The sequence below is a fragment of the Amblyomma mixtum genome, chromosome 7 (assembly GCF_055824585.1).
Source record: "Amblyomma mixtum isolate Tamu chromosome 7, ASM5582458v1, whole genome shotgun sequence".
Lineage (NCBI taxonomy): Eukaryota > Metazoa > Arthropoda > Arachnida > Ixodida > Ixodidae > Amblyomma > Amblyomma mixtum.
In genome coordinates, this window is record NC_143018.1 from 58,555,693 (window position 1) to 58,580,014 (window position 24,322).

Here is a 24,322-nt window from a genome sequence, read left to right on the forward strand (position 1 = left end):
GATGGTACAGCAGATGGCGCACGTCTTGTGAATGCACAGATGTCTTGTGAACGTATATTCGAGTTATATCCTGCACTCTCATGTGAGGTTGTCGAAGTGATTGAAATTCCACGAACCTACAGCAAACAATCTACAGTGACCTGTGTCGTGCCCTTCATATGCAGCTCTCGAAAGGCACCTGAGTCGCTGCTGTCTGTCGCCTCGTATCCCCGGACAAATGGCCTATCCTCGAGGGACGAGGGCAGCGCCACTTGTGAGCAAAACAAGTATTTCGATGCTCTAAACTGTTTTGAGCAACATTGGCTAGTTCATCTGATTTGGTGTATGGGGATGTAACATCCCAAGGCGACTCGATCGAACTGTGGGGGACGCGGTAGTGAATGGCTTCGAAAATTTCGATCACCTGGGGTTTTTTAATGTGCACTGACATCACACAGCACGCAGGCCTCTTCGCATTTCACCTCCATCGAAAGGCAACAATCCGCGGCCAGTATCTAACCTCCGTCGTTACCAAAGCGCCATAACGACTGAGCCACCGCGGCGGCTTGGACAGTTGTTTGATGCCGCAAGTAGCGGGACTGCCTACTCAGTGACAGTCGATGAAAGTTGACAAAGAACTCTTCAAGTTGTTTAAGACCCACGAGTCATTTTTTCTTCCGTGCGCCTCATCGGACCTTGCTACATACTTGCGAGTTCGACGAACTTACCACGTTCAAAATATACGTGCAGGCCAGGCGCTTCTGCCCAGCACCTTCAAAGGGTACAAGGTCCAGAAATTTGACGTCACATAAAGCTCGGTTAAAGTGTAGCGGCTTTTCTTTGCTCCGTGCTTCTGCCGTGCATGGTTGCGCCCATTCCGACCGCTCTGTCTTTCATGCTCTCTGGTGGGTGTTTTTCGACATTAACGCATGGGTCGCTGTTAGTAGCGCTGTGTCTTCCTAGCTGAAGATTTATGGGATTGTTTTAGCGCGTGGGGTTCGTATGAAGACATTGAGAAAGTGTCTCGAGGTACTCTATGCCAGGAAATCGCGACACACCAACTGCGAGTTAATACGGCACCGTCGCTGCAGAAACGTATGTGCCATTTCATCAGCCCCGTATTTAACTACCGAGGTCACATCCAAATGTGCAAGGGATACTGTTTCTTTTTTGGTCGCCTGACATTGAGGAGAAGTGAACGTGTGCCGAGATCGCCTTAACTGCAAACCGCTCCACTTGCTGGGCGATATTCATTGCCGATATCGCAAGCCAGGAGATATCCAGATATCCACAGTGCACTTATTTGTCGGCAACAGAGCTGAACACGAGGGTGTACGAGCACGTTATAAAACCTGCGAGTCGTCGAGAGCTAGCAATAAGCTTCGACGTTGTGACGACACTTAGCCACATCACGTGATGCGCCGGCCTTGTATATTCTAAGGGCTGCTATCTGGCGTCCTTCCGCCATAGCGGCGAGCGGATTCCAGAGAACAGGCACTGCGTTCCCGGTAGTCGTTGCTTTCGACACGGCGTCGCGCTGCATCGCCAGTAGAAAACACACGCTGCGATTGATGTGCAGTTCAAAGGCCACTAACGACGACTACTTCAGTCGCGTCAAAATCGCGACCTTGAACTCGAGCGCCTTAGTGATGACCTCATCATGTAAAGGCACGCTGCGTGTGGGTCGCGATTCACAGACTGCAGTCGTGAAAGCTCTGCTCTGGAGATTTCTAAAAATGGAATAGGCGATATTGACAACGGTGAATTCATTAGAGTCTATGTTAACGCTCTATACAAGACGGATAGTGAACTGAACACTGCATTGTTGACGCATGTAACTTTGGGCGGGTGTCTGTGCTTAGATATTTAAAGTGCACTGCGCCACATATCGCACGAGACTAATGCGAAAGATTGACCTCACTGTTGGTGTGTTAAACAAATCCAATATTAGCTGTATCTTCATCTCTAATAACGTTCAGTCACCCCCTCCTTCGGAGTGCTGCTCGCGGTTCTTCTAATCGCTAGGTTCAACATAAGCACGTAAAACAAAAGAAGAAGCTACCTCATAAGTGCAAAACAATAATACCACGTCTTGTGGGCCATTTCTGTGAAGACTGGTTCATGATATGAAGTAAGAAAGCATATAACATAAACCATTCACAGAAGCTAATAGCCACAGAAACCAAGGGGCACAGGGGATTTTTTTTTCAAATTAATTTATTTATTTTGTGGTGTTGATCAACTTAGAATATTACTGAATATGTTATCGCTTAAAGCTAATTGATTAGAAAAGCAGAAGAGAAACAACCACATGCCGCCGGTGGGATCCGAACCCACGACCTCCGGATTATGCGTCCGGTGCTCTACCTCTGAGCTACGACGACGGCTGTCAAACCTGCTTTCGGGGGTATTTATGTTTACAAGTAACCTAACCTTGAGAGTGTTCATCAGCGCCACCCACGTTCATAAGCGGCGGACGTAGAACGTCGGTGGCGCTGGTGAACACTCTCAAGGTTAGGTTACTTTATCCCACCGGCGGAATGTGGTTGTTTTTTCTTCAGCTTTTGTAATCAATTAGCTTTAAGCGATAACATATTCAGTAATATTCTAAATCGATCAACACCACAAAATAAATAAATTTGAAAAAAAAAATCCCCTGTGCCCCTTGGTTTCTGTGGCTGTTGGCTTCTGTCATATTTATAACGAGCCCCTCATTCCTCTTCCCTTGTTTGCTTATAAACCATTCACGTTAGACTTCAAGACTGCGGCAGTGCAGTCAGGGGAGCAAGGTCCGAATGCGTTTGCATTTATTATTGCTAGTGGTGTTCAGATCCAAATACAATAACTTGCTTGCCTATTAGAAAAGCAATTGGAGCCACTCGTTCATTTACTATGCAGCCGCTCTTGTTTTATTCACCTGGTATTGCATGCCGCAGCAATACTTCAAAAAATTGGAGGCCCCGGTCGTTATGGTAGGCTATCAGAATGTCGCAACTTAAGCGAGCTGATTTGTTTGTTACCATGTATACACCGCAACAAACCTGGACTGAGCAAAGATGCGACACAGCATTCTGCCGTCTTTCTGTAGTTAATGCATTGCAAGGTGGAGGCAAACAGACATCTCTAAGAAGTGTGATGTTTTTTTTTTTTTGCAGGCCTTCTTCCCGCTGTCAGTCTGCCGGTGGTGATCTCTGTCGTGGCCTGCATACGCAGCTGTCGGCACGCACCCTTGAAGCAAGCCTCGGCCGTTGCTCAATGTGTCCCAAGGAATAACCAAGAGCCAAGGGACCTGAGAGATGGGATCCACAGCGGCACTCCTCCTGTTCCTCATGGTGGCGGTGCCTTCGAACCACTCCCTCGGCAGCGCTGCCGCTGTTCATCATGCCGGCAGCCTCCGCCGCACAGCCACTAACAATTAACAACCACCACAACAAGCGCCAGCAACAGAAACACTGGAGCCCCATGACCTTCTCACGCCTCAGATCACACTGCAAGAACACGCACAGCGCGAATCTCCGGGAAGCCCACAAGCACAACAAACACAAAATGACAGCGAACAGAGCATACAAATACGCGACAGATTTGATCGAATGCGTGACCACAGTCCACACAACACAGAGAAACCCGAGACAACTGCGGTCATGCAGCGATCACTACAAGAAGATCAACATAGTCATTGCGACCTCGGCAGCCATGGCAGCACAAAACAGCGGCCAAAGCAAACGGGCAGCAGAAACATACACTACATAACGCGATCCGCCTGGAGACACCACCGCGACAACATTACCGACACCTGTGCAATCATTTTTAGAAAATGGCGTTCTCCACACCGACACTATCACCAGCTACAACAGACGTGCATCTTGACAGCATGAAAACCTGACCAGTGAGGAGCCGGCAGACATCTGTTCATATTGATTACATCACCTGACAGTAAGAGACAACATGAAAACCTGAGGAGAAAGAGCCGGCACACACCTGTTCATCTTGATTATATCACCTGACAGTAAGAGACAACATGAAAACCTGATCAGTGAGGAGCCGGCAGACATCTGTTCATATTGATTACATCACCTGACAGTAGGAGACAACATGAAAACCTGATGAGAAAGAGCCGGCACACACCTGTTCATCTTGATTATGTCACCTGACCGTAAAAGACAACATGAAAACCTGATCAGTGAGGAACCGGCAGACATCTGTTCATCTTGATTATATCACCTGACAACATGATAACCTGATGAGAAAGAGCCGGCAGACCTCTGGTCATCTTGATTATATCACCTGACAGTGAGAGACAACATGAAAACCTGATTAGTGAGGAGCCCGCGGACATCTGTTCATCTTGATTATGTCACCTGACTGTAAGAGAGATGAGCCTCTACTTTATGAAGACGACTACCAACTTCACAAGCAGGACAGGACTTAATCCCACAGGACGTTGCACCTGCGACGCAAAGGCTGGAAGGAAGCTCATGGATTGCGAGGGTGTGCTTCGTGGGCATTGTGCACTGCTTGCCAGCATTTCCGTCATTGCTGCTCCGTCAATGTTGCACCACAGTGTGGGATTCGCCCTCGCAAGAGACTCTCGTGCAACACGGTGAGCTTACTCGCAACCTACTGATTTCTAACATGTGGAGAATAAGGGAGTAGGGTTTTAACGAAGGTAAACCGAGCACACGTGCTTAAGTATGTCTTTAGCCTGGTTGGCGTATCCGTGGGCATAGGCAGGCTGATGATGATGAGATGATGACACTCTGATCGAGGTTCAAGCTAATGTAATCTTTTCGCGCCCCAGTTGGCAGTTGAAGACTACAGTGGGCAGTGCACAGCGCAAGTGTGTTGCAGTTTAACAGGTGGAGTGATCGGATGCCGCGATAGATGGCATAGTGCTGTGGTGCAGTAACTAGCGCAACTGTTTATTTCCGCATGGGATGTTGCTTTCCTATATTTATGAAAGGTCATCCTCAAGGTGATTATTACAGCTGGCGCGACACTCCTTCGAAATTACCTGAGCTTCTTCCCATTGGCTGCACCTTGCGCGGCGCTCCTCCGAACTAACCCGCGAGCTTACCTGAGTTACACCGAGGCACAAGATTCTTGCCTAGGAACGCGTTAAGCAGTGCCTTCGCGCTTTGCAGAGCATGTTTAAGCAATGTTTGAGCAAAGGGATTCTAGGAGACTGGATGAAACGGGTGCCTGGAAGCGAGTTTAACATGGTCAAGAATGGAAAATTGCACTTGGCAATCACCCGCCGCGTTGGCTCAGTTGTTACGCTAGTCTACCGAGCCGCAGTATCCGGGTTCGACCCCGACCGTGCGGCTATGTTTCGATGGAGCCGAAACGCAAAAAGCGCCTGTGTGCTGTGAAATGTCAGTGCGGGTTAATGATATTGGGTGGTCGAAATTTTTCCTGAGACCTCCACTACGGCACCTCTAAAGTTCATCTTTCACTCCCACCTTCCTCCCTTCCTTTACGGTGTGGTTTCGGTGTCCGAGATACGTTAGAGAAATACTGGTCCATTTCCTTTCCTCAAAAACCAATTTCCCTGTTTCCCACTTGGTGATCTTGAGCATTTACTGACACGAAGAAAGCCAAGCTATTCAGTTCTTTATTCAGTTTGTTCTTTATGATAAAAGCGAATTAACAGGTGGCGACTACAGTTATGAAGGAATTGTTGCACCCATTGTGCTTGTGGTGGTGCACAATAGGTAGCATCAAAGAAATGTTCTATGACGTGAAATTATAAAGGCGGTTAATATAACCTCTTGCTGCTTCAGGAAAATTTCATGAAGGAATTACCATGTGTAGCGGGAAAACTACTACCGAATTATTTTCTTGACTCCTTCCCCAGAGCATATTTAGCATCGTTGGTGAAATGCAAAATGAAATCCTGCGTAAAGTACGTCTATGTCTCCAAAGAAGAGCATGAAATATAAGTTTCAAGTCATGAGATTTTGAATGCACGCTCCCTTTTTTCCACTTGAATGTACCGATGACTGAGTTACCTCCTCAAAATTTCACCAGCGCTGCGACGAGGAACAAGAACAGAGAAGGAAGACAAGGACAAGCGCTACTAACAACTGAAAGTTTATTTGAAAAAAACACAGATTACATGCACACAACTGACAACCCAAAGCGCCTGCGCTTCCCGCAAAAAGCACGCAAAAGAAAGTTAAGAATCTAGATACAATTCTCCTGACGCAGCTTCGGATTTCACTGGATATTTTGTGTGCGGCACGGTGAGTTCACATGCTGCTCGCCGATTTCTAAAGCGTTAGCTGAAAGCTTATAGCATTTCCGCCATAACAAAGCGCCTTTTGGTCGAACGGGTCTCAAGAAGCTATTTCCAAGACCGTGAAAGCCAGTGTTCATCCGTAAACGTAGACGCCCGATCAGCCCATCTGCGGTTTATCCTTCCTCATTGGCCTTCATTGTGAGGGGTGACGCAGCCTGTGGATTCTAAAACGAGATAAAAATCTCGGGGGTATCTTGAAGGAGCTGTTGCAGGCTACAGGTGGGATTAGCCTTGCGGATTATGCCGGCAATTGCTCCACTATAGGTACACTTAAAAGTGGTTGAAGCGCTATTCAATACTAAATCGATGCTGATTTTTCACCTTGTGTTGTACCGATTGGGGGTTTCCCGTCTGTTCTAGAGGTGACATTCCCTTTCAACAGAGAAGATGTGCAATGGCGGAAAATTTCCATGCTTGATGTTCCACACCAAGGTCACGTTGTTGTGTCGCCATTTGCATTTTACGAGAAAAATGCATGGAAAAAGGTAGTCATGCGCTATGAATATGGGCGCTGTACGCTTACCTAACACACTCTGGTTTGCTTTTCAAGGACATCCGACGTGCCTTGGCATGGTTGGTTGTAAGTTACACCGAAGCAGAACCGAAAACTGGGCGAGTTGGTGAACGTTCAACATAATGTACAGCGCAAAAAACGAATACAGGGGAAGAAACACGCAAACACGCACTTTTTTGTTTGCGTGTTTCTTCCCCTGTCTTCGTTTTGCGCGCTGTACATTATGTTTACACCATTGAATAGGATGGTTATCCTTATGGTGAATGCCTACATAATAAAATGCCGTTAATGTTTTACCTGTTGGCTGTACGAAAGTTGGCTACTATGACTGATTAGACAGGTACCTCGAAGATAGTATTTGTGCGTTTTTTAGCTGAAGGAATATTCGCCTCTCTTAATGAGTGCTAGGGCGTCGAAACACTCATGTTCGGCGATAGCATAGATCACCGTGAAAGTGTGCGATATTATTCTTGAAGCGAAAGTTTCATTCTGCTATGTAAAGCCAAGGTCGCAGAACGCAGGAATATGACCTTCATTTGACCTTCAACGAGAGCAAAGTAAATGTGCATAACTGGAACCCTGGGACAGTCGACACCATAGTGAGGCCTTAAGCTACGAAACCAATGAAGAGCGAGCATCTAAAGCAAAGTAAAGGCACATAATTAGCCCCTTGAGATCGGCCTTTAAGCTACGAAACCGAGAAGAGCGGAGCTTTGAAAGTAAAAGAAAGGCGCGTAACTGGCCCCCTGTGACAGTGGACACCTTAGTCGCGCTTTAAGCTATGTAGCGGTAGTGACAGATGTGCGCTAGCTGCATGCGTTGGCACTGCCGACGCTGTGGCAGTAACGCGGCACTGAAGCCATAGGCCGTCTGCGTTCATTGTGCTCATTGTGCTCATTGGCGTTGGCGTTATGACAATTGTTATAACAGACTCGGACAATTGTAAGGAAAGGAACTGGCTCCCGGGGTCGGTAGTGGACGCCTGAATCGCGCTTACAGGTACGTGGGAGGGGGGGGGGGAGGGGGGAGTGAGAGAGAGATGTGGGCTCCATGTGTTAGCGCTGACAGTGTTGTGGCAGGCACGTGGCACTGCAGCAATACACCGTAGCCGTAATTTAGAGAGCAAACTCTCGCGATCAACCATTAACTGCCACCTGGCAGGGTGGCAGGGTAGGCACGTTGCCTATCCAGTGTTCGGAACGCACTCATTGTTGCAGACTCCAAGCCGCTTATAGTTTCCTGGTATACCAAAGCTTTTGCTCTTTAACCAGGTTCAAGAGTAGTTGAACCACACCTAATTTTTTTTTTTACAGGCGGGCGGGTACAAAGCACTCCTGAGGAGTCTGTTGGCGATGAAATCTGCTGTGGCCTCCGTGCGCTGGACCAATGGGCGCCTGTGAAGTCCACTGGGAACGCTTCCTCAGAATTCGAGGCAGAAAATGACCCCAGTGTCGCTCCAACACTGCACCCCGCATCAACAGACTTTTCCTTGGGAAATACAGCGGCCTTCCCTCTGTCCTTCATGCGAACGGTAATAAGCGTCTTTCGGACAATCCGTGTGGCGGCGCTGCTCTTGTTCCTCATGCTTGCGTCATTACACGCATTGAAACAGCTGCACCTAAGCACACAGCCCCACAGAATCCACGACACAGAACAGCAAATATTTACAAAATCACCACAACAAGCGGCACATAACCATATGACCAATGCGCAACAGTTCATTCTGCCTTTTCCACCAAATGCACTAACCAAGCACTAAAATGCCCCATAGCTATGATCACAAGGAGAAGCTGTTCATGACAGACAGTGACGAAAATATGCACATGTCACGACGACTTACACTACCACCACCGTGAGCAGTGGTAGCACCAGTGACAACACCGCGACACCCGTCGGCGAAACCACCGCTGCACGTATAACCGCACTCATACCCCGTCAGAACTAAGCACTACGGGACTGTTAGTATGTCAGCACAAGCTAGATGCATCAAAGGTGTCGCCTTTAGCGACGTATGCGAATTTCCCAGTTTGACCGCACTGCAGCTCCGAGCAGCACCATTACATCACAGCCATTGAGAAGTCACCTGGAACGACGTCTGTACCACCGTTACAAGGGCTGCACCTAACTCGGGGCACAACGGCGACATGTGGCACATCAGTATCCCGAGTGCATCCAGGGCGACGAAGACAGCATTGTTCACGGCGAACAGTCATCGCTGTGGCCTGTTCTGTCACCACCACGCCACGCGATTAGAGAAGACAAAGGTATTCACATGCAACCGGTGAGCTCCTGTGCTCGCTTGCTTACTTGCCTATTGCGACGTGGCAGTTAATGTAATAAAAGGCAGCTTTCGAGGTATTCAAAACATTACCCTCTGAAAGTGAGTGGGATCGGGTGCCTGTGGTGGGCAGTGACGGTTTTCCTCAGCTGCTGACAGTCGGAAAAATTCATTTGTATTAGTTTCCTTCATGGTAGCATACATATACCACAGTGATTATTAGGAATCTAGAGGCTAAATAGATTCCTGCAAGGTAGAGCTGCGCTGTAAAAAACTGAGATTTAAGTCTTTCATCCGAGGCCAATTTACTGTAAGGTTGTCCTCTAACAGTAAAGGTTATTCAACAATTAGTAACCTTGCGGTGCGACAGGGACGGGAACCAAAAATGACTTTTTCCTATCTAGCTGACGTGCCTGAGGGGTGAGTGTATGGGTGTTGACATGATGCAGCGGTAGTCATTCCACAAGGATATGGAGGCGGTGCACTTGATAGTGTTTGATGGAAGAGCCGTCAGCTAATACGTCATTCTTGCGACAGATGGCTTTAGAGGTACAATAAGAACTGCTTCCAATTACTGTTCTCAGTTAAAATTGTTTGTCTGGCTCTATCTCGCCATGTTGATGTTTTTGCAGTGGCAGAGGACTCATATCTTCAAGAAAATTATATTTATTCTTGTCGCCAGTCGATTACCTCGTGACGTCCTGAGTGAAAGTAAAGGTTCACACAGCTTTGAGGTTAGGGGAAGCAGCTTAGCCTCTGGGTTCCGCGTCCGACAATCTGTGTCGGCGCACGTAGTTTACTTACGAAATCAGCCGTTGGTAGCGCCACCTGTATTTCGTGTTTGCGGTCTTTTATAGCTTGTAACTCTTTTTCGATTAACATAGTCCCTTGGAAATTGGAACACACAGACTGCCTTATCTTTGTTTTAGGCGTCAGTTTAAACGCAAATTCCTGCGGCATTTCCAGCTTAGTGGCCCGGTGCTTCCCGCCTTCTGTACTTCCTGCGTAGCGGGTTTTCTGAGCGCAAGAGTTGGCCATATTCACCCTGGTGCTGGGCTGTTGGGGCCATGAACATGAGGCCCGAGATTTTATTGGCATGGATATTGAGATTCCTATGCACTACAACCAAGAACTCACGTAATTATTGAGCGCTCTCCTCGTGCTTCCTTTTGGTAGCCAGCTTTGATAATTGGTAAAGCATTAATTCCTGAAAATTGCATAGCATGGCTGACCGTGCAATGAGCATTGCATACAGATGTATGCGACAGATTAGAATTATTTTCGTAATAGCTTATGTGGTTAGAGTCATTAGGTATCTATTAAATAATGCCGCACATGCATTTCTTGCTTTTTCCGCGTCATCCCACGAATACCTTGATGCTCTTTATTTGTTTATTTTTCTTGTCTTTCATAATTTGTAGTGTTTGCGTTAATTGTGTCTGCCTTCATCATGCTTGTATTTACCCGAACTGTAGCCCCACCTTATGTAATGCCGTCGGGCCCTTAAGGATGAAATAAATGAAATGAAATAAAAAGCTGCACCGGAGATAATAGTGCTCAGCACCTGGAGAGTTTATTTCAATGCTAAATGTACTATCGCCGTTAACGTCAGAGACTTATCGCACACATGCTCTAAACTTGGGAGCATTATAATCTTGCCAAAATAATACTGTAGGATACGAGGTATGCCGTATTGGACTCTGGGTTAGTTAACAAATCCTGGCTGTTCTTCCTCAAGAAATGACATCCCATAGCGACTTAGCAAATCGTCTGTATGCAATCCTGTCACTGCAGGCGGACATAGGCTCTTCAGACCTAATGCATCCTTAAGCCACTGCTGCGAGCGCTATTATTATTAGTGGGTTATAAACCTCATCAACCTTTATCAGGTTTCGGATAGGAAGTAGTGTAGGGACACACTATTGTTATACCACAAATCAATGCTCGTATATTTACTACAGACTGCGCAAGATAGTACGAGACTTTACACGATAAATAACTTTGGTTAACTCGCAAAGCAGTCAATGGAAATTACTTGCCAGAAATAAATTTATCTGGCATAGTGTACTGTTCCCGACGCCTGAAGTAAGCGTTGTGATATTTAATATTAGAAGATGACGACCAGCGGCGCTTCTGTGCACGTTAATCTGCAGGTTATCGCTTCTTTGCAGGACTCGGAGCACCAGCTTGATACCTTGCGAAGAAGCGATGCTGCCTCTTACTGGAGACCAGAGTCTCGTCATGGACTTGTGCGTGTGTCGTGTCACGGCTGATTCGCCAGCTCTAGAAGCGTCTGCTATTTTTGGGCAGTGTGCTTCAAGGAGGAGCTAGTGTTCCATCCAGCGCTTCCTTTATTTCTCATGTAGAGGCCAACCGTCACTCGCCCAGCATTAATGTCATCGACATCAATCCAGTTCCTCTTGAAAGCGTCGGATGGACAGCATGGTCCTAACCAAAGCAAGCACAAATGGAGACAAGCCTGCAGCAATACAGGGAAACCTTGCAGCACAACCACAGTACACACTCGGGTGACCACAACACGAAAACAGCGGGACACCACCAGGAAACAGCGGTGCACTGCCACAGGAAACACGTCGGATGCATCCAGGAACGGACACTGCAAACAGAAGCAAGGCGTCGCAGACGACATGGAAGTGCAGTGGTGAACGAAGGAGCTATAAAGTGTGCCGGCTCCAGGTGACCACATCTCAACCACGGACCCAATGGCTGCAATCAGCACGATGCAGTACCGGTGAGCATAGTACGAGTTCAACATTATTGCAGAGGCAGGAAGTAGAAGGTTGCGACTTTGTCGGCAAACGTTCTGGTGATTGTCACTTTTACGCGCCTGCAGTCGGTAGCGGTAATGAAAATTCACTGATAGCGACAAATTTACTATTACTATGTCAGCGTTCAGCGAAAGATGGTTTTTGTGATGAATATTATTCACGCAACACATGCGATCGCCTTTAGGTATTGGGTACATGCTAGCTAAGATCACTGAGATAATAAAAAGCGTTGAAATAAGTGTGTCTCAATATGCTGTAGATCTTTCTAAGTAACAACCTATTGAAAGTATTGGCGAAAAAGTTAGCTAGTTTACCTTTGTTAGTAAGAATATCAGGCAAGTTAACAGGCAAGTTAAAATTGTGTCGTAACATTGTCAATGCGAGTGGAATCAGCGGAAATAAAAGGCTGTGTCGTCGTAAAAAAAAAGAAACTTCTATATAAGCCATTTTTTTGCCCTGCTCTCTAGAAGGCTGAAATCAAACTTTCGTTCTAACGCTGAGCATATTTCGGCACAGACGTATTGTTCACCTGATTTATGCGCTCATATTTCTCGATCCTTCAACCCACTAAACTCTGCTCATCTGCAACCAAGAGATTAATTTGCCATGAGCGCTATGTGGCATTCAGCGTCTTGGAGCTGCACACGGATGCTATAAGGCTGGCCGAAGGGTTGGACTCCTAATTTGAACTACCTGAGCTTGTATGACGCGCGCAGACATCTCACAGGACAAAACGCGTTTTGCGCTTTGCCTGCATCAAAACGCGTCTGCTGCTGGGAGTCAATCCCAATACTTTGGGTGGGAAGCAGAGCGCCTGGTCAACATAAGAGTGTACGGCAATGCTGCGGCGCTTTGATTTTGCAGCTCTAGATCACCTGCGGCGTGGCCTGCAGACTCAGCTGCGGACGGACCCTTGCCAAGCCATGCATGCCCGTTTGTTGCGACCTCCAGAGCACCGAGAGACAGATGCTTGGTGGCCTTAGCAACAATTCTCCTGTTCTTCATGTTGGCGGCTGTGCGCGCCTCTCGGCCGTTCCCCAAGCCGGTATTCGTGCTGTTCTTCATGCCGCTGTTGGCCTCCGGCCTCGCTGCCAGTACCGCCACTCAAAACAAACGCGATCATCTGAAAAACTGACCCAACACCTGGAAACACTGAATCGTCACAACCATAAACAGTGTGTCCACAGCAATACAAGCAGAACAAGCATAAAAACAACCATGACTCAGTGGAGGACTCGAGGAAAATAGGTGACAAGTTTCATCGAATGCGTATTCACAACCTCCTCATAACACAACAAGCGAGAGTACAACAGTCAAACATCCCCACGAGACACAACAGCGGCCTCAGCAAACAGCTACAAGTACAGGCTGCGCAACCACCAAAACAATCACAGCACCTGACGTTAAAAATGTCAAGAAGAGAAAGATTATAAGATACCCACGGAAGTGTAATGCAACAATCGCACCAAGAACACCGACGCACAAGTTCACATTGCAATTATAATTGAAGGGAAGGATTGCCACCACAAAAGCTATTCTGCAAATTTATATGTTTCATACTGAGAATCTCACACATAATACGCAGGGTACTTAACGTTTCAGAGCTCAACCACTCGAACAAAAGCCCTGCAGTGGCCCGCGTTGAGTTATTCATATCCTTATTAAGAGAAAGACCAAGAGAAATGCATCGTCGCGTTCACTTCGCAAGATTTTACTGATCATTCTTGCCTTTTTCTATTGTGATCACACTATTACATCATCTTGCCAGGTTATATAATGCGTTAATAGCACCTGTTCCTGAAAGAGCAGTCAGCGTTTTTATATCGCGGTTTCTGACTGAAAGGGTACCTTGCCACAGACAAGAGGGCACCGTAGCCATGCACGGTGGGGGGGAACTCCCTGTCCGCTTTCTCGTGGCAATGCCTTGCAATGCTCGTTTACCTGTTGTTTGATTTAAACTTGCATATAGCTAGCCATGCAGGAATGCCTTAGTTTTATATTTTGTATACACTTGGAATTTCCCCTTTAATACGCAGCATTTGTGAGGCAGTTCATTCCATTTATTGTAATATGTCAAGAACAAGCAGACTTAATGAAACATCGTTTTGGCGCTCATTTGCCTAAGTCGCCTTTGCACAATGAAACCCAAACTAGCGCAGTATGGCTTTTCTGCTATGACTAAGCATGGGCACCTCACAATAATAGATAAGCCAGGACACATCAAGAAATCATTAAAACTATACTGCTGTATGGCGACCACCGCAACGATTACGCCCCATGGAAATAGCTGAAGTCTAGCGGGGACATCTGGCATGGGAGCCAACCCCACAATGGTGCTCCTCCTGTTCTTCATGCTGGTGGCAATTAATGCCACGGGGCGGCGCTGCTGTTATTCCTCATGCAGGTGGCGTCCAACATCCTCCAACACACCTATATGCATCACAACCTCCAAGAGAAGTATGGTAAACTTCAGACACCGAAGCCACAGCATTTAACAAATTAATGAACACACTTACCTCGACAATCACCTCCACTAGAGACAACAGCCTCCAACTGATGACTTATTCGTACGAGTAGAGATATTTGGGACCAGGTAGTGATGCGATGCCATGACACCTCAGCACTGATACGCGGAACATTATAAAACTACGAAAACAGCAATATATTCGAAATATCAAGACCATACAGACAGAGGCATCACGAACACAACGGCTACCCATCGTAAGCCACCGCTGGGAACAACCTTTATACCGAGGTCCTAAAACGCCCTGTTCACAAAACGACCACAGCTATACAAGCTGCGTACGTTTTTTGGCCATCGAAACTACAGACACAAGCACCACGAAGACCAATGCTACGATTACGCTACCGGAGGGCACAGCCAATAACACGAAGAAATGGTTGTGCACTGTGGAATGCAACTACCCTGGTGCCATCACGGGTCCGCATCTTGTGATTCCACCGGAAAAGAAAGCAAGGTGAGTCCAAACGCAGCCGTCCTACCGCTCTAGGACTCGCGGCTTGCGGGAAAATTTGTTTTTTAGGAAAGAAAATGGTGCAGTATCTGTCTCTCCTCTCGGTGGACATCTGAACCCGCGCGTAAGGGAAGGGATAAAGGAGAGAGTGAGGGAAGAAAAAAGGAAAGAGGTGGCGTAGTGGAGGGCTGAGAAATACTTTCGTCCTCCTGAGGATCTTCAGCGTGCACTAATCGCCGTGGCAGGGAGAGAATAGAGTTTGCATAAAAAAGTAGTTCGGGCGGGAAACGCTTTTAAATTGTGCGTTGTAAATAGCCGGAAATACATTCTAGGCATTCAATTAAGGCCGCGGCGGTCGCATTTCGATGGAGGCGATATGCTACAGGCCCGTGTACTGTTCGACGTCAGTGCACGTTTAACCACACGTGGTCGAAATTGCCGGAGTCCTGGACTGGGGCCTCCCTGATAGCCTGAGTCGCTTTGATGCGTTAATCCCCGTAGAACCATAGTTTCTGACACCTGTCGTCCGGTGACCTCCTCTACTGCTGTTCTTTTCTTCGCAATAGGAGCGCGCCGTCAGAAATAATGTACGGAAAAAAGTCACTCAAAAATCTGTAATTAACAGCTTTCTGTGCTGCCTGGCCTATGTCGAAGGGAGTGGTACGTTTAGGCATCCGAATGCAGCAAAGTAGTTATAAATGTGTCAATTTTGTAGATAGCACCAATATGCAATTTTGTTTCCAAAGCACTCATTCAATAAACAAAGAAAAAACGACGAAGGCGCAAAAAATACGACGCTTCATCATTTTTTGTTTCTTCCCCACTGCCAATATGCGTAAGAACACGCGCGGCCAAGCATCTACGGTCGTCAGCCGCTTCCTTTATTTGCAAGCGTTGAGTTTATTCGTCTGCTAGCTCGCAAGGTAGCGAAGAGTGCTAGCAGACAGTAACGGAAGGAAAGCAGCGATAGCGAGCCAAGTTAGCTCTTTGCTTAGGCCTCGCATTTCTACTAATGGCGTAGATGGCCCTCAGCGGTGTACAAATTTCCGCACAGCTGGCTTTAAATCGGGTTATGCCTAAAAGCAGCACACGATTCTCGCTTAGCACTGCTAATTTCGCACAATAAGCGCAAGGCTGAACCACCTGAAGATGCTAGATTTTGGTGTTGGTGGCGCTAGACGTTGCGGGCAGTTGGGGGGGAGGGGAAGTACCCTGCCATTTAATTTCCGCCCTTCGCCATTGGTTGAAACGACCAGTATTTCATGAAAGAAATCGCAACATACAAAGCCGAGTCAATCCCAAGGATAATCTGTAGTTAGTCTAGAAACACTCCACAATATCCAGCACAGCGCGTCGTTTGATGTGAATTGTGCGTGCAGTTTGAACTCAGATATGTGGTGCTCAATGAAAAAATTCAGGGGGCACTTTGACTGTCTAAAGTGCGTAGAGGCGAAAGCGTTTTCCGCACCACTTTCAGTGCTTCTGTGGCACTGGTGGCGTCACATGTAATTGAGTACTAATTACTAAGTGATGACAAATCACTAATTATGGTTAATCACTGATTAATGCCTGAATACTAATTAACTGCTAATTAAGCTTAAGCTTAACTTCGCCTTTAGGAGTGGAACGCGACAGCGTGTTGTAGCGCTGCCAGGGAGTCCGCGGAACGCCACCACCCGTTCGGCGCGATGCCTTGCCGTTTCAACGCAACGGTTTTTGAGGAATGGAAATGGCGCAGTAAATCTCTGTCATCTCGGTGGACACCTGAACCGCACCGTAGAAAAACGGAGGAAGTGGGAGTGAAAGAAGAAAGACGAAGATGGCCCGTAATGAAGAAAATGAAAATTGTATTTGAGGAAAGAAAATTACGCAGTAACTGTCTCACATTTCTCGGTGGACACCCGTCAAAATTCAGGGGGGGGGGGTGCACTTTTTTGACCTAAAGTGTGGTCACTGATGTGTGGTTAAAATGTTAAGCTTCGCCTCTAAGAGTGGAACGCGAGAGCGTCTTGCAACGCTGCCAGGGAGTCCATAGAACGCCATCGCCCATTCGGTTCTACGCTTCGCTCGTCGGTAAATTGGTTTTTGAGGAAAGGAAATGTATTTCTCTCTCATATCTCGGTGGACACCTAAACCTCGCCGGAAGGGAAGGGAGGAGGATGGCAGTGAGCGAAGACACCGTATTCACTAGACGTGCCTTTGTTCATTCCAAACCATCGAGCTGGCATGGCGGAGTGGATAGCATGCTCGTCTCGCACTCCGAAGACCGGGGTTCGATTCCCGAGCTCGACCAATTTCTTACTAGGTTTTATTTATTTATATGGCCTGACTAGAGAAGTTAATTAGGCTAATTGGGTAATTAAGCAATTAACTAAGCTCAGTCCCACTTACTTGGAGCATCACTATATGGTCCCTTCAATTGGTTGCATGGTTACTGGCCAAAGTACAATTGGCCCCGTTTGAAATTGGCGCACTGTGACGTCACGACCGTTTCGACCAACTGAAAAGCGTGACATTCTCTGGCGACAACTGCTGCTTACAACGATGAGACATTAAAGGCTTTCGCCTTAATACGTTCAAGCGCGACTGATGTTCGCTTGTTTTTGAGGACCCCTCGAAGCTTACGTGGTGTACACAACGCTGCGGCACAGAACTCATCGAAGGCACACGCTGGCGTCGTCACGGATGCTGGAATCCGTGCAGCTTCCGTCGATACGTTCAGCTGGTTCCTTGCGCACCCACGGAGCCTATTTCTACCACATGGGTGCATTGGATGGATTTGCCGCGGAGAGAAAATCTGCGTTACGGGGTGCTGTCGCGGCAATCACATGCACCTCGCCGCCATGACGGCTGACTCGGCCGACAGGCTGATCCCGGTTTGCAGCCGAGTTTTGTGTCGATGGGAGCGGAGCCAGTCATTGTTCGGAGCGCTCCACACCAATAATCTAACTGTAAGGGATCGGCAGTGTACGTGGGATCATTGGAACGCGGCTAGGGGCGCTCAAAGCGAAGCGTCTCCTTTCTTGGAACGCGACCGCTCGCGAACGCGCCGGGAACTACGGGTGTCCACCGTCCCGCGGTACCGATTCGCGCACGTGCTGGCACGAATGTATATTTGTGTTTGTTTTTATTTTATTTTGTGGCGGAGAGAATGTTCCGACTCCGCACGTGCTGGCACGACCGTGCGTTTTTGTTTGTGCAAAGGGCATTTTGCCCTACGGAAGCTGGAGGGCTGGCCATGCTCTCGGTAAACCAATCATGTGAGCAGTGCAACATGATTGGAAGCGACCAAATGTGGGCCGGGCCTTTAAGGCTTTAAAACCGGGCCCTGGAGCCGGAAGCGGGGTTTTGCGCTAAGGTGAGATGCTACGCATCTTCGGCAACGCCGAGTAGGGGCCTCCCCTAGAATTAGCCAGTTCCGCCTTTTGGTTGTTTGTCTTTTTGCCGTTGTATCTAACTTGTATATTCTGTAAATATTTGTATATAAATCTTCAGTTATTCCCTTTTTTTATCCCTGCGTCTCGACTCATCGAGAGACCGTCTCTGACGGGGCGCCCCTGGTGCGAAGAAAGAAGCTTCAGTCTTCCAGTTGGAACAAACCGTCTCTGACGGGGCACCCCTGGTGCAAGGAAGACGAAACAACTTGTGGAACTTTACTCTAACCTATGTTTCTTACTTTGATATTTTATTTCAACATCCCTTTAAAATCAGAGGGCAAGGGTCAGGAAGAAGAAGCACGAAAAACAGTGTTTTGGTTTTAGTGCAAATAGTTGCGCTCAGAGGGAGATGTAACTGTAGATCGGTCGGCAGGTCGGCAGCACGCACAAAATGTTTTAACGGCATCGTTCGTAAACAGCTTTAGAAAACCCAGATGGCCTCCAGCAGTGCACAGTGCGGAATTCTTGCTGCCCACAAACAGATAAATCATGTTTGATAGCATCCTTAAAATAACCGTAACCGTCAATTTCCTGCAGGTTATCGGACCAAAATACTGCTGCCTTCTGTGCTCCCCCACCTCTGCTTTGGAACTCCGTGCGTGCAAAAACTCGCCCGAGGCGTCCTGGCTATCGAAAACGACCTATGAACCAGATGTACGGACTCTGTGCTCTTCTCTGCGAGCTATCGGCCACTGCTTAATTTCTCATGCCGGTGGAAGTGACCAAGACTTCCGCCTCGAGGTCATCCGCAGGCGGACGGTTCCAGAAAGCAGGAAATGCAGGCAAACAGAGGCACACATGGAAGGCCACGACCATCGCAGCTGAACTTTAGAAGCTGCAGTTAGCATCGCCATGGACAAGAGCAAAGAGAAGCAACGCAGGCATGACGCCACCCCCCACAACACGCACGCTCATCGACTGGAGTCAAATGGCTTCCTCATCTTGGCTGCGTCTGCGCCGTCGGCGCTATTAGAGGCAGCTCCTTATGGCTTTCGGCAGAGTTCAGCATCCGTAAGTTTTTGCTGATTTTCTTGCATGTAGCAAGCAGCAGGAATCAATCCTATGGGGTTAGGAGTAGCGACATCACCAGGAATAACAAAGAAAAAAACTCTCTAACCGCATTGAACACTTGTGGTTAGGGCGCTAGAGGACAGCTTGCCCCCTTTTTTGCTACCATTCGTGTTCACGAACTCAGGCCTACGTATCTGTTCAAATAACGTGAAGTGACGGAAGTCGTACAAGACTGCGCGTTTACAGCAAAGGCGTGGTTTAGCGGAGACTGTAGCCCAAGCAACGTAACTGTAAATGCCACAAAATACCTGGCTTTGACAACCACTAATTACGTTTTTTCTCAAAGAGCACCAAAAAAGGTTTGCGACGACCGCTTGCCATCACTATTCAATCAAACCATAATCGCTCTGGAAATGTACGAAGTGCAGCCTGTGCCTAAAGAAATGCAATCAGAGTAGGGACTTAGAATGGAAAAACAATGGAAATGTGCGCATTTGGCAGTGTTGTCTGTCATATGCCCTGGCGCTGTGCATTGCACTGTATCGAAATGTTTATCCTCAAGCCTTCAGCAATGTTGTCTTTGTCTTCACTCAATAACCTGAAAGAGCCTTTGCTCTTTTATGCGAAGCATACTACTTTAGCTACCACTTCAGCCCTTCACCGTGGTTATGCGCCTCAAATCACGTGATACATGACGTCACACCACGTGACACGATGACGTCACGGCAGTGGAGAAACGGGGGCCCACCTCGCGCCGTCGCTGTGGTTGTGCGCCTCCAAATCACGTGATACATGACGTCACACCACGTGACACGATGACGTCACGACAATGGAGAAACGGGGGCCCACCTCGCGCCGTCGCTGTGGTTGTGCGCCTCCAAATCACGCGACACGATGATGCTTCGCATTCTCCAGGCTTAACCAAGTTAAGCCTCAGCCATTTTTTTGCTTCATTACGGACCGAGACCACTGCAAATATTAGTAGATTGCATTACGATGTTTATGAGCAAGCAGTCGATAATTTTGGAGGTTGGTGCGGCAAATCACAACGCATGCAAAAAACTGAAAAAGTCAGCAGAAAGACTTGCGACGGGAAATTGAAAAAAAAATAAACAGAATGCAATGAAAGTCTACGAATATTTGTAGTGATTAGACAACCGGCTTTGAAAGCGTAAATATCAATGTCTACTAACTGCCAGAATCAGTGATTCAAACTTCCGAAGTGCGGAGAAGATATACATGAAAGAAATATTTTAGTTTGAGATAAAAATATTGTCGATGATCGATGCGGGCTGAAGCAAAGTAGGGGCTTGCTAGTCGCCTGCAGCTCAGCAGGCAGTCTTGACCAGAATAGCATATGTTTTAGCTGCGGCTATGTTAGTTTACGGTTCTGTCATTAACCTAACCCAAAAAGTTCACTTTGAGAACAGAGCTTTTTGGAAAATCGATTCTTCAATGGTTTGAAGATATTCAGTCTGGATCCTTATGACAGCCTCAAGTAAGATTCCAGGAAGAAATATTTGCAAACAACTGAATTGTCGATTTTCTAGTAGGCTCTAATTTCAGAAAATCGACCCATCATCACATAGTGCGAATTTCAAGGTGCAAATATTGTGTTATCTCCTTCAAACGGACCCCCATTAGAAAAATTCAGTCGCAGAAAGCCCATATAAAGAAACAAGCAATGGCTCCCATTCGTGCTTCTGCTAAGAGTACGCGCCCTTCATTTTGTTCAAATTGCGATCTTGGGCCTGACCCTGTTCTACTCCATGAAATTGGCTGTGCTCTGTGTAAAATCGAGAATGTGGGCTGGTGTTCCTACAACTGCTCATACGAAAATTTGTCCTTTCGCCCACGTGCCCTTTTTTACACAATAGGTGCCGAAGGCTGTGGTGTCCTTATCTAAGCACCACTCTTACAGCCGTTACGTACTTCTTCGAGCCATTGTTTCCAGTTTAAATATTTCGCAAATGTTCGAATGCAGGAAAAGGAAACCCGGCACACATTTGCGCAGAAAATGATACACACCTTTCTGAATCTTCTCAAAACGAGTTGCGGTGTTCAGAAGGAAAGAATATTAATGCTGTAAGGAGGGAGAATTTCTTTATCCTGAACCCAAATCTCCAAATGCTTGCAGGTAATCGGACCTGGCTCATTGTCACCGACTCGCTGGCATTTCTGGAGCTTTCGTGGCACAATTCACGCTCCGCAGTCAGGGCATGGAGCCGCAGCCTTCGTGATGACTGTGGTGGCGCTCCTACCGTTCTTCATGCATCGGCGCACTCAAGCCTTCTGGAGAGATTCGCTTGGGTGGCACCAGTCATGCTCCTTCTGGCGGATGCTGTGCGCCGTACTGGCAACACTAATCATGGGCACTACTCGCAACTAGACGGAACACTTCCCAGCCTAAAATATCTTACAAAAAACACCAATGCGTACAACCCACACAGTCACAGCCACTAATCGCGTCAGCCACGATTTTCGCGCAGAACCACATTTTGAGACCAGTTGCGCTAAAGCACATGCGTAGCCCCAGTCAAACACCAAAACATCTCCAAAATCACCACCGTATCACAAAACAGAGGCATTCTGCTGTTCATCGGGAATAGATGATCTCCGTCTTTGCAGCACATTCACTTCGGGGCCACCAATCCTGTTCTTCTTGACTGTTGCAACTCGAAATTTTTGGGATCCTCCCCCCGCCCTTCCCCCAACACACACACCCTCACAATGGGAACACAACACCCAGCAGACAACACCATGGGCTAGGTGCCGATGCACCCCTCCTCCAAAATCACAGCAGCAGCCATAATTTCAGCTGCAATGACTGCACTCAAGAAGACACCACGGGACTACCTCTACGTATATCAGCCATGGCCTCAATCAGGAAGCCTGGCGAATATCGCTTAAGAACACGACATTCCTGCTGTTCTTCATGTTCGTGCAGTACCCTGTACGCCCACACCACACGCACAACCGAACACAACATCCGACGGAAAACACGTGCTAACCGCCAGTAGATCGACCCTCCACAATCACAGCAGCAATGATTACAGCTGCCATGACGACTACACTTCATGTATATCAGCCATAATCGAAAACGCCCAAAGCAGCCTTACGAACACAACTCCTGCATCAAGAACGCCGTCATTCCTGCTGTTCTTCATACACCGGTGGTTTCCGGCTTTGCAACACCTTCGCTGAGTGGCACTATTCAGGTTTCAGCGGTTGCAAGGGTCATTCCGGGCACCCTCTACTCTCACACCCTATGCAGAATAGGACACAACACCCAGCAGACAACAACGTGTCGATACGCACCAATACACCCATCCTCCACAATCAGAGTATCCATAATTACAGCTGCCGTGACAAGGACACTCATAACCACACAAGAGAAGACGAAGCTGTGCTCTCGCCGCCACGACTTCAGAACTGCTGAGTCACAGCAACAGTCATTATAGCTGTCATACCGACTGCCACTAAGCGCTCCATAAAACTGTTGGTAGATATCGCATATCATCTGCGCTTAGTAAAACTCCGAAGTGCCCTGACTACACACTACAGATTAGCCACGCCCTAAGCATGGGCGCGACAGTTTCAAAGGATTGCAACGCTGAATGCTGAAGAACCACAACCATTATCACTAGGATACTGCAGCACAACAGCAGCATAGTGCATCCGTAGAATCAAGAACGCTGAGAACCAGAACGGACAGATCTGCGATGGTGACGTCCATTGCAGGCATTCAGGTACCTGATGATGGATCGCCAGGAAGAGTCACGGATGACAACATATGAATTCTTGTCTCGGCGGTTGCCTTCATTAGGAGTGACTCGACACAAGACCCGTGGGGACTCCTAGAAGTATGCACCGAAGGCACAGTGAGAGGAGCCGAGACTCTTGACACGTACTGCCAAGAAGACCCGAAGTAAGCATCTCAAACATCATGGAGTAGAGGTGGCTGCTTCGTAGGCGAACACTGCTGCCTGATGCGGGGACAAGACGCTGCCTAATACCCTGGAAAAATTACACAGTAAGTGCAGCCTAGAACTGGCTACTTTAAGATCTTAAAGTGGAAGTAAGCATGTGCTACGTAGCCATGTACAAAAAAGCGTATGCCCTGGATGGATAGGGGTGGATTCTGACAGTAGCGAGCAATATGTTTCGAAATAGTCGGGGCATCGGAATACTGAGAGAACTAAATCGCTAAAAAGGTGTGCGTCATGAAGTTATCCGCTACGACCGCTTTGAAGGTGGCTATATACTCAATGAGACGTTAGCTATGTGCTCAGTGATGCAAGAGTGGATTTAGATATGGGGGATCTTCACGGCGACCGGGCATGTTTACAAGCATTGCTCAAGGCTTTTGTAGCATTCATTAAAATGTGAGGTGGTAGACATAGAAGTGCTCAGCTCAGTAAGTTTCTCCGGCGCAGCTCATACTTATGTGAATGTGGGACATTTTTGAGTTCCGTCTTAGTAGGCAGTCCGCTGATAAATACCTGAGAAAAAGAGGCAGAAGGGCGAGGAAGCTAAAAAGAGGCGCATGAAAGCCTTGCTAACCCTGCCATTGATGTGATCACTTCATATCCACATCTGTCGGTACACGACTTGTCCTGGTATCAAGGAAACATCAATTTCTGCGATTTTAACCGCCATTATAATGTTTTCTGTAGGAAAGTCGGAAAAAGCTTTATGATACAGATCATTCGATGGGCAGCAAATTCGGAGTCTTCCCCCGAAGTTTGATTATGAAAAGTTGTTTTGGTCTAGACATTAGGGGCGGGATAATTTAAAAATAAAATGTTCCACCTACGTGTTTAACTTTCGCTCCCGAAGAAGCTTGGTTTGGTTTGAATTATTGGGTTTGACGTCCGAAAGTGACTCAGGCTATGAGGGACGCCGGAGTGAAGGGCTCTGGAAATTTCGATCACCTGGGGTTTTCTAACGTGCACTGACATCGCACAGTACACAAGAAGCATTCGCATAACAAGAAAAGTGTAGAATCGATTTATAATAGAAACAATTGCATAGCGTTTTC

General features: G+C 47.5%; 1 protein-coding gene and 1 non-coding gene across 13 annotated transcripts in view; one reads left to right on the forward strand and one right to left on the reverse strand.

The window, feature by feature from the left end:
• Nucleotides 1-24,322, forward strand: part of LOC149336182 (uncharacterized) — a 64,790-nt gene that overhangs the window by 13,232 nt on the left and 27,236 nt on the right. For 7 of the 12 annotated variants that reach the window (XR_016284175.1, XR_016284168.1, XR_016284170.1 and 4 more), the window contains 5 exons: nt 3,135-4,579; nt 8,105-11,821; nt 12,723-14,836; nt 18,808-19,281; nt 21,419-23,314. Coding sequence is in view for 2 of the 12 variants with exons in the window: in XM_089552711.1 (XP_089408837.1) it covers nt 165-253; nt 3,135-3,391 (346 nt within the window). In the remaining 10 variants the exon portion in view is untranslated. Of the gene's footprint in view, nt 1-164; nt 254-3,134; nt 4,580-8,104; nt 11,822-12,722; nt 14,837-18,807; nt 19,282-21,418; nt 23,315-24,322 lie in introns of all 12 variants that reach the window. The other 5 variants (XR_016284174.1, XR_016284169.1, XR_016284173.1 and 2 more) reach the window with 5 other exon arrangements.
• On the reverse strand, nt 2,292-2,363 carry TRNAM-CAU (transfer RNA methionine (anticodon CAU)). Its single transcript has one exon. It is a non-coding gene; the product is annotated as a tRNA-Met (tRNA).